This window comes from Musa acuminata, chromosome BXJ1-11, assembly GCF_036884655.1.
Source record: "Musa acuminata AAA Group cultivar baxijiao chromosome BXJ1-11, Cavendish_Baxijiao_AAA, whole genome shotgun sequence".
NCBI classification, from domain to species: domain Eukaryota; kingdom Viridiplantae; phylum Streptophyta; class Magnoliopsida; order Zingiberales; family Musaceae; genus Musa; species Musa acuminata.
The window spans coordinates 1,715,286-1,726,541 of record NC_088337.1 but is presented as its reverse complement, the minus strand read 5'-3'; the positions used below and the strand labels follow the sequence as shown (position 1 = coordinate 1,726,541).

General features: G+C 38.8%; 1 protein-coding gene across 1 annotated transcript; it reads right to left on the bottom strand.

Moving 5' to 3' along the window:
- Positions 1-5,545: 5,545 nt before the first annotated feature.
- LOC135596531 (glycine-rich cell wall structural protein 2-like) lies at positions 5,546-6,381 on the bottom strand. The gene has a single exon (XM_065088581.1). The coding sequence runs from the start codon at positions 6,333-6,335 to the stop codon at positions 5,712-5,714; it is 624 nt and encodes a 207-aa protein (XP_064944653.1). The 5' UTR covers positions 6,336-6,381; the 3' UTR covers positions 5,546-5,711.
- Positions 6,382-11,256: the final 4,875 nt, after the last annotated feature.

Sequence of the window (11,256 nt, the reverse complement as noted above, 5' to 3'; positions counted from 1 at the left end):
GTCTCGTTTCTCGTTCCAATTTGCTTGGAGTAAGACACTGGCCAAAGCCAAGACTGAATTAAGCAGCATGTTCATCATATCAAGTATCCCGAACGGGTTCCTCAGTTCCTAAAAATGAAAGACAGATAAAAGCTAAGATTACATGTAATCTGAATCGCTTCCTAGGATTTTGAACATATCTAATATCTTATCTATTAAATCCCGTGTTGCATCGGAATAGAGAACTCTGGCCGTATCATTCGTATCCCCTTTCTCATGCATGTTTCTTCCCATTCGCATACTTTACGCACGCACTGCTATCATTCATGCATGTACGTATTTTATCGTCTATGTATGTGATCTCTTAATTCTTCTGCTCGTCCAACACTTATTACTATTATTATATAAATAGTCCCCGTCACAGAGTTTTGTAATCAATACTGTTAAGTTTCTTATTAGAGTTTTGAATTTAATTAATTACTTGTTTCGTTGAATATTAGTGCTAGGTACTCTACCGAGTTTCAACTACTATGTTGATTCCCTTCGTATTTCAAACTACTATTTTGATTCCCTTGTTTAACTATTTTACCAAGTTATACATAAGTTGATCTGTACTTCGATTTGCAATGAGTTGATAATGACCCTCACGCTCACGTAATCAACAGGAGTACTTGACCAAACTTCCTCCGGAGTTTTAAAATTAAGTGCTGCAGAAGGAGCGCGATTGACAACGTAACAGGTCATATTAATTGCCTCTGCCCAAAAGTTCTTTGTCAACCCTACATTTGAGATCATACACCTTGCTCTCTCCAAGAGTGTTCTGTTTATACGTTCGGCCACACCATTTTGCTGAGGCGTCATCATGACAGTGCAATGCTGAACGATTCCTTCATTTTTGCAAAATTCATTAAAGTCACATTCAAAAAATTCCATGCCATTATCTGTTCTAAGCCGCTTAATCTGTTTATCTGTTTGCTTCTCAATCAAAGCCTTCCATTGTTTAAAGGTTAGAAAAACATCATTTTTATGCTTCAGAAAATAAACTCAAACTTTCCTGAAATAATCGTCAATGAAAGTCAACATATACCTAGCACTACCGTTAGACTGAACATGAGCTAGACCCCAAAGGTCTGAATGAATATAGTCAAGAGTACCTTTCATTTTGTGAACTGCCGGAGAATTGAAGCTGTCTCTTTTCTGCTTTCCAAAAACGCAATGTTCATAAAAATCCAGTGGCCTAGTACTCTATCCACAAAGTAGACCCCTTTTGCTCAATATGCTCAAACCTTTTTCACTCATATGACCCAAACGCATATGTCATAATTTGATGATGTTAGAATCAGACAATGATGATGGCGAGACTGCAACTGAGCCTGTGACAGTAGTTCCCTGCAAAATATATAAGCTACCAGACCTACAAGCTTTCATAACAACAAGAGCACTTCTACAAACTTTTATAACTCCACCTTCAACTGTGTATTTACACCCAAGGGCCTCTAGTGTGCCTAAAGAGATGAGATTCTTTTTTAAATCAAGAACATGTCTAACATTAGTGAACGTCCTCACAATACCATCATGCATTTTAATTCAGATTGTTCCTCTACCAACAATATCACATGCTGCATTATTACCCATCAAAACAATTCCACCATTACAAGATTCATATGTGGAAAACAAATCTCTATTAAGACACATGTGATAAGAATAACCTGAATAAAAAATTCATTCATTTTCAGACCTCGTCCTGTCATCAATAGCAGAGAAAATATTTCCAACATTCTCATCAGTTGCTACACTAGCTTCAGCGGATTCAAAAGTTTTCTCAACAAATTTTTCCTTTTCCTTTAATTTATTTTTCAATTTAAAGCAATCAGCCTTAATGTGCCCCATTTTATGACAATATCTGCATTCCAAATTTCTATGTCTAGATTTAGATCTACTACTATCAAATTTCTTTTTATCTATTCTCCCCCTAACAACCAAACCTTCAGCCTGATTCTTTCTACTTTCCCCGTGATATCTTTGTCTATCTGCTCCTTAGATTTTAGTGCAGATTTACTTTAGAACACAAAAGTAATAGGGCCTTATCCTCATCATCAATTTTTGCATCTATATTCTCAAAATCCATAACCAAGGAATCAAATTTATCAAGATGTGAGAGTATAGATGTACCTTCAGTCATCCGAAACATATACAAACTCTGCTTTAAGTTGAGACGATTCTCTACTGTCCTCTTCATATACAGAGCTTAAGCTTGTCTCACATGCTCTTAGTCATAGTCTCCGTAGCTACCTCCCGTAAAACCTTGTTAGAGAGATTTAGAATAATGCTGGATCAGGCCTTCTTATTCTTTGTTATTGTCATTGTTGCCAATAACAAAGATGGACTATTACAAATGCCTTAGGAAGATGTTCTTAGGCCATAAAACACCGAAAATTACTGAACAAAAAAAGCCTAAAGCAAAAAATTAGGTTTTCTTGTGGTGCCACTTGTGGTGCATCTGACTTTAAAACTCAAACCCTTATTTATAATTCCAATAGGAGATAACAAGTCTGATTTTTCCGATATGGGACTATGGGACTTGCCAAACTAACACTTATCTTACAAGATTTGTCATATTTCTCCTCATAAATTTTTTGAGAAGTTTTTAAATCTTTTTGTAAAAAGTATCATGTCTTCATTATTATTGCTTGAGCTTTTGCTTCAATAATCTTCTTTGGATTTAAGAGAAATATCTTTCTTTTAAGAAGATACCTTAAGATCTTACTCACCAATTCAAGATTAGTATAAGTTTTACTAAAAGCTTTTAATCCATTGATAACATCCGTACAATGGGGGTACATGTCACTAATAGATTCGCTTGACTTCATTTTAAATAATTTATAACTATGAACTAAAATATTAATTTTAGATTTTTTTTATTCGTGCCTTTGTGAGTAACTTCAAGTATATGTCATATATCATAGGTCGAGTCACAAATAGAAGCTCTATTAAAATTATTTTTTATCTAAAGTATAAAATAAATAATTTAAAGAAGACATTATCTTTTCAAAATTATTTCATTCTTTGATCGGGTGAAAGATTTTTTAAAACTAAACTCGATAACATTCTATAAATTAAAATTCATACAAAACAAGAAAATCCTCATTCGTGTTTTCTAATAAGTATAATCTGTCCCATTAAGCATGGAAGAATATGTTGTTAAGGATAAAGTTGTAAACATGTTGTTTGATGTAATGCTAATGTATACATGTATCTTTTAGTTTTGTTCATGCTTTGCATAACATGTTAAAGACTGGTTGTAAGCTTGGTAGCCTTATTTTGATTAGCTATGGTGGTTTTTTTAAGCTTATAAATAAATGTTATGTCATATGGACACTTCTGGGGATTTCTATATATAGTGAATCAATTTGGACCATTTGTTGTGTGATTGTTCAAAGTTTACGAAGTCTATATTTGTAATTTATATTAGCTAAAAAATGTTTGTTGAAATGATTGCTTGTGGATCCCGAGTGAAACGTTTTCTCTACCCATTTTCTCTAACATGTTCATGCATTACATAACATGTTAAGGGCTGGTCGTAAGCTTGGTAGCCTCATTTTGGTTAGGTATGATGGTCTTTTTAAGCTTATAAATAAATGTTATGTCATATTGGCACTTATGGGGATTTCTATATATAGTGAACTATTTTGGACCCTATGTTGTGCGATTGTTCAAAGCTTACAAAGTTTATATTTGTAATTTGTATTAGCTAAAAAATATTTGTTGAAATGATTACTTGTGGATCCGGAGTGAAACGTTTTCTCTACCCGTTTTGTCTTTTGTGTGTCTTAAGGGGTCATAGGAGGTTTTGGTGAGGCTGACCATTGCGGACTGACACACAATGGTTCCGCACGACTAAGGCAAAACTAACTAAGTTCGTGACATTTAGTATCAAAGCGGAATAAGCATATTTAAAAACACTTTACATGCAAACGTGGGGGACTAAGTGGGGTTGCATTGAGGGTAGCCAACACACGTGACCATTTGGGAGAAACGAGAATTAAGATGTAGAGAAATAACTCACTCAGAGGAGCGGACATCCAAGATTAGCATTCAAAGGAATGGCCAACCCTTCGCGCGAGAGGTACCACGAAGATAAGCAAGTTGGAAAGAATGTTGAGCACATAAAGGTTGAGATGGTTGAATTCGAACTACAGCTTGACGTTGGCAACTAAACTTAACGGTGCTCAAGACAGGTGGGGCGCTTGAAAAAGAATAAGATCATGCAAAGTCGGATGGGTTGCTCAGCAACTGAAAAAATTATGTAAAGCTCGTAAAGGTGAAGGAAATTGCTAACTCGAAGAATTCGGTACTCATGCAAGGGCTTGAATGCGGAGGATGAAAAGTTCATGGCAATCCTAAGGTGACCAAAACTCGACACTAAGGAGCATTGAAACTTTCTCTTTGGTTTATGAAGGATATGTCCATAGGAAGCTGAAGTGTACAGCAAGTTTAACATATTGTTAAGCGTTGAGGGGTGCAATGAGGGATGTATTAGCGAAGAATCGTAATCTAGCAAGTGAATTTACGAGGATAAAATAATGCACAATTTGTTCAGCAAAGAGAAGTAGTACAAGAGGATAGTGGTCTTTGAAACTTCCAGAGGGAAGAATGAAAAGAGAGAAATTGCTCCAATAGGACAGATATCTACGAGGGAGAATCATGTGCATCAAACCGCACATGTTGAGGAGAGTATACCTCAAGACATTAACTCTACAAAGCTCAACGGACTGAGTGAGAAACGAAGAGTTATTGCATGATCTCGCAAGAGGAATGTATTGGTGGACGCATTATGAGATATAATGAGGGAAAGATCTAAAACAATACAAATGATGGCACACTTAGAACCGATATGGAGATCGGACATGATGGAGGATTGACTCGTGAAATGGTGAGCGTGAGGGTCATTATCAACTCATTGCAAATCGAAGTACAGATCAACTTATGTATAACTTGGTAAAATAGTTAAACAAGGGAATCAAAATAGTAGTTTGAAATACGAAGGGAATCAACATAGTAGTTGAAACTCGGTAGAGTACCTAGCACTAATATTCAACGAAACAAGTAATTAATTAAATTCAAAACTCTAATAAGAAACTTAACAGTATTGATTACAAAACTCTGTGACGGGGACTATTTATATAATAATAGTAATAAGTGTTGGACGAGCAGAAGAATTAAGAGATCACATACATAGACGATAAAATACGTACATGCATGAATGATAGCAGTGCGTGCGTAAAGTATGCGAATGGGAAGAAACATGCATGAGAAAGGGGATACGAATGATACGGCCAGAGTTCTCTATTCCGATGCAACACGGGATTTAATAGATAAGATACTAGATATGTTCAAAATCCTAGGAAGCGATTCAGATTACATGTAATCTTAGCTTTTATCTGTCTTTCATTTTTAGGAACTGAGGAACCCGTTCGGGATACTTGATATGATGAACATGCTGCTTAATTCAGTCTTGGCTTTGGCCAGTGTCTTACTCCAAGCAAATTGGAACGAGAAACGAGACTTGCAATAAGCATTCTTTATATATTATAATCAAGAAAGCAAGTTCCACTTATATGGTGTTACACAGCATCACTTATTTCATCATCACCGAGCATTCTACTGGACTTCTTCTGATACAACCTTAAAGCTCTTATTCCTGCTACCTTCCAACATCTGTGTGCGTAAATCTAGCGGCGGCCATTTCCTCCACCGCTACCGGAACCGGAACCGGAACCGGAGCCGGAGCCCGTTCCGCCGCCGCCTCCACCGCCTCCGCCTCCGCCACTCCCATAACCTCCGCCCTGATCACCACCAGCGCCCGAACCGTAGCCTGAGCCTGAGCCTGAGCCAGAGCCATAGCCAGCGCCTGAACCATCACCTTGTCCACCGCCTCCACCGCCGCCGCCGCCGCCACCGCGACCCCTGCCATATCCTCCAGCGTTTCCGGAACCAGCACCCTCTCCATAACCGGAGCCATACCCACTCCCATCACCAGAGCCGGAGCCTGCACCTCCGCCTTCTCCCCCGCCACCGCCGCCGCCGCCACCTCCACCTCCACCGCTTCCATACCCTCCAGCACTGCCCCCACCGGCACCCTCACCATATCCAGCGCCGGAGCCGGAGCCGGAGCCGGAGCCATATCCGGACCCCCCATCACCACTTCCACCACCTCCACCTTCACCTCCTCCACCGCCGCCCCCACCACCTGCGGCGCTAGTTCCAACTAGGGATCTAGCAGCGAAGGTGAGCTCGAGGCTCAGAAGAGCGAGGAAGGCAAGAGCCCAAAGCCTAACACGAGTTCTACCAGCCATTGCAGCTCAGGTAGCAGTGAACTGAGAGATGAGATGTGGTAGCGACGAGGGGTGGAGGGGTATTTATAGCCGTCTTGCATGGCTAGGCTAACAGTCCAAACCCGATTTCACAATGCACGTAGATTTAAGGCTCCGACCCGAAGAAAGTCGTGTGAACTAATCGACTCTGGAAAGTCGTCGGGCAGCCGGTGGGTGGTTTCTTTTTTGACACTTGAGGTCGCAGCACACGTCACTGGCCTTTCTTTTTCCTCTTTGTCTTCTTCAAGTCTCATGCTCACTATGTAAGAGGCATTCTGGCCACCGGGAATGCCTGATCCCACCTCTTTCTTCGTCCGTCCCATATACGCATCGTGGACATTTTATGCAATATATATTATAGGCTTCTACATCAATTAGTTGAATTGTTTTTACCTAATTAAAATCTTGAAGTTATTCCTTCCATCGCCCATCGTTGATGGAGTTCGATTGGTATGACGATGTGACATGTCTTATAATACAGTAGTGCACCCATCCATCCAATTGCAACAGGGGAACTCAAGATGAGAAGTGCGGTCTCGAGCTGGATCGTGTTTGGTGCAAGTAGCCGTATACTACAGATCGACATGTCATTATGTGGTTATAACAGAGGAGAAGAGTCGTGATCAAAAGTAATGGAAGAGGAGGATTTTTCTGGTCATCGTCTTTGCCCCATTAGTACTGCTGCACCAACTCAAAGTATTCTAATATGTATTGTTGCAATTCACCTAAAATATAGAAATGAAGATATAATATAAGGAACTCTAATCATCATTCATTTGGATTTTCAATACTACCCAGACTCCTAATTTTTTTATATGTTTAGCTTAATATTGCAATATACTTAATTATGTGGGCTCATTATCTATCAGAGTTAATCTGTGTCATACAACGAGTCAGGTGTGGCGTGAGTGTAAGAGCATTCGGCTTAATTAAATGTCGATATAAAAATAAACAGTAAAAAAATTGAAGCTTCATTTAAATCCTTCGTTTTGTTGATTGAATAAGAGAATAAAAGGTTTTATTATTAGTGACCACCAACACGCGAGTGAGTGAACTCTTGGTCGAGAAGGTTCATATGTCATGAATGGCGTTGGTTTCACATGCATTTATTGCTTAATAACATAAGAATTATCCATCCCATGCATTGTTATAATAATCGCCCGATGATAGAGATCCCGGATAAAAAGGGATCGTCATTGCTATGCACAACATACTGGTAGCGATGGAACGAGTGATCCATGGTAATTTTAGATGATGATGGGTTGGCGTCAACCAAACAAAGTCGCTGGCAAATACCAGCATTAATCCTCCATCACTCATTGTAGCCATGTGGACAACCATGTTGAACATAAACACCGAAAGGAAGTCAGTCTCTCGAGGAAACCGTGCCGACGCCAAGAAGAAGAAGAAGAAGAATAAAAGAAAGCAAGAGTCCGGATTTAATATTTGCGTTCGTTTGTGTTCCAAGTGGCCCACTGCACCACCTACCGACAGAATACGAGTCGACTGTGGAGTCACCAGCGAGCTGCGTGCATTTCCGGTTGCACTGCTGGCTGAATTCTTGGTTTTCTATGGACATGTATTCCAAATCGGGTTTCAACTCTCCTCGTTTGACTCACTCAGCTAACTGGAGACAGTGGGGATAATGAATGCTTCACTTGGGAATCATTATTCTTTGCTTTACATGTGATAGATAGATCGATTATAAGTTAAAATATTCATACTAACAAATAACAAGTTTGTGTTAAAATGAAGGAGCATTAGTATTTCAGACATAATAATAGATCAACAAAAAAAACACAGTTAATTCTGATAACATATGTTCTAAACCTTTACAAAGAATTACTCATGCAGGTTTTATTTCGAGGAGAATGAATAGTGATTCAACATTAATCAAGATCACAGGACACAATCTGACAACCGGCTAATTGAATTAATACAGAAATTATAATAGCCATGCTTTAATATTTATCGCGGCAAAAAAATCTAATTGCCTGTCATGCTTCCATGTCAACCATGCCTTGCATTCGGATCTCACGCTATTGCCTGCGATGCTTCTCTGTCTCTCTTGCATCGTAAGTTCATAGTCAAGGCGGATCGCATACGCTTGTCATTTGATTTATAATGAACACCAAGACCGGGCAGAAGATAGCGAGAAGTCATGATTCCCACCTTCACAACTTTCACCACATGACATATGATAAAATTTGGGATGCATTGGGAATGCCGATGCTTAGCTAAATATATTATTAGCCACCTATGTCAGCTGATCAACACTCTTACTTTAGTAGTTGACTCCAATTAATTAAGTGAAACAAGGCACGAGTATTTGCAGAGATGTCGCGTGCACTACACTGTTATGCCATGCAGTCGTCCCATTTCCGCTTCAAGTACGTTGCGGGACGTGGGTTTCTAATGTTAAATTTACAAGGTCGAGTTAGAGTAGCAGCAGTAGCAGCTAGTGGCTGTATCTTGACTAATCTTGTAGCTTCATCTTCAGAAAATTATTCTTGATCATCACAATAGCTGTTTTCTCTCTTAAATGCCCTATTATTTTGCTTGTCAACGCATCTCCTACCTACGTACGCCCTATTTGGATTGAAGTTATCGTGATGATCAAGAAAGATGGGATGGTGCGTCGGTGACACTTAGCAAGACTATGAGCTCAGGCAATTCCATGGGCGCGAAAGTCAGATCACCTCGGAGTTCGCACTCAACGCAGGATTACTTTTGTGTTCTCTTCGCTAATCTTTTAAGCATTTTCGTGATACTATGATTTATGAAAAAGAAATAATTTCATATCAAGAAATTAAATCTGCACTAAAATCTAAGGAACAGATAGACAAAGATATCACTAGGGAAAGTAGAAAGAATCAGGCTGAAGGTTTGGTTGTTAGGGGGAGAATAGATAAAAAGGAATTTGATAGTAGTAGATCTAAATCTAGACATAGAAATTTGGAATGCAGATATTGTCATAAAATGGGGCACATTAAGGCTGATTGCTTTAAATTGAAAAATAAATTAAAGGAAAAGGAAAAATTTGTTGAGAAAACTTTTGAATCCGCTGAAGCTAGTATAGCAACTGATGAGAATGTTGGAAATATTTTCTCTGCTATTGATGACAGGACGAGGTCTGAAAATGAATGAATTTTTTATTCAGGTTATTCTTATCACATATGTCCTAATAGAGATTTGTTTTCCACATATGAATCTTGTAATGGTGGAATTGTTTTGATGGGTAATAATGCAGCATGTGATGTTGTTGGTAGAGGAACAATCTGAATTAAAATGCATGATGGTATTGTGAGGACGTTCACTAATGTTAGACATGTTCCTGATTTAAAAAAGAATCTCATCTCTTTAGGCACCCTAGAGGCCCTTGGGTGTAAATACACAGTTGAAGGTGGAGTTATAAAAGTTTGTAGAAGTGCTCTTGTTGTTATGAAAGCTTGTAGGTCTGGTAGCTTATATATTTTGCAGGGAACTACTGTCACAGGCTCAGTTGCAGTCTCGCCATCATCATTGTCTGATTCTGACATCATCAAATTATGACATATGCGTTTGGGTCATATGAGTGAAAAAGGTTTGAGCATATTGAGCAAAAGGGGTCTACTTTGTGGATAGAGTACTAGGCCACTGGATTTTTATGAACACTACGTTTTTGGAAAGCAGAAAAGAGACAGCTTCAATTCTCCGGCAGTTCACAAAATGAAAGGTACTCTTGACTATATTCATTCAGACCTTTGGGGTCTAGCTCATGTTCAGTCTAACGGTAGTGCTAGGTATATGTTGACTTTCATTGACGATTATTTCAGGAAAGTTTGAGTTTATTTTCTGAAGCATAAAAATGATGTTTTTCTAACCTTTAAACAATGGAAGGCTTTGATTGAGAAGCAAACAGATAAACAGATTAAGCGGCTTAGAACAGATAATGGCATGGAATTTTTTGAATGTGACTTTAATGAATTTTGCAAAAATGAAGGAATCGTTCAGCATTGCACTGTCATGATGACGCCTCAGCAAAATGGTGTGGCCGAACGTATGAACAGAACACTCTTGGAGAGAGCAAGGTATATGATCTCAAATGTAGGGTTGACAAAGAACTTTTGGGCAGAGGCAATTAATATGGCCTGTTACGTTGTCAATCGCGCTCCTTCTGCAGCACTTAACTTTAAAACTCCGGAGGAAGTTTGGTCAAGTACTCCTGTTGATTACTCTGATTTAAAAAATTTTGGGTGTCCAGCATACATGCATATAAATGAAGGAAAATTAGAGCCTCGAGCTAAAAAATACATTTTCCTTGGGTATGCTTCTGGGGTGAAAGGATACAGATTATGGTGTTCTGATCCCAAATCCCCAAAATTTGTAATCCTTAGAGATGTTACTTTTGATGAATTGTCTATGTTATCTTCTAAAGATGAATCTACTAGTTGTACAAATGATAGTGCGCAGAAGTATGTGGAGCTTGAGATTGGTAGTTCAGATTCTTTTAAGTCGAACTCTTCTACTCAAAGAATGTCGGTAGATGGTCCCGAGTCTACTAACGCAGATGATCCAGAGGAAGAGCAATATTCCATAGCCAAGGATAGACCACGGAGAGATATTCGACCACCACAAAGATATGCAAATTTGGTTGCATATGCTTTGTCTGTTGCAGAAGAAACAAGTAAAGTTGGTGAGCTTACTACATACTCAGATGCAGTTTCTTACGATAATTCCGCTAAGTGGTTGATTGCGATGAATAAAGAAATTGAATCTCTCCATCGGAATAAAACTTGGGATCTTGTGAAGCCGCCTTCAGGTAAGAAAATTATTGGATGCAAATGGGATACTATTGCTGAGGGAAAGATCTTTATTCAGAAAATTCATACAAAGGACAATCCAGCTGATATGCTTGCGAAGC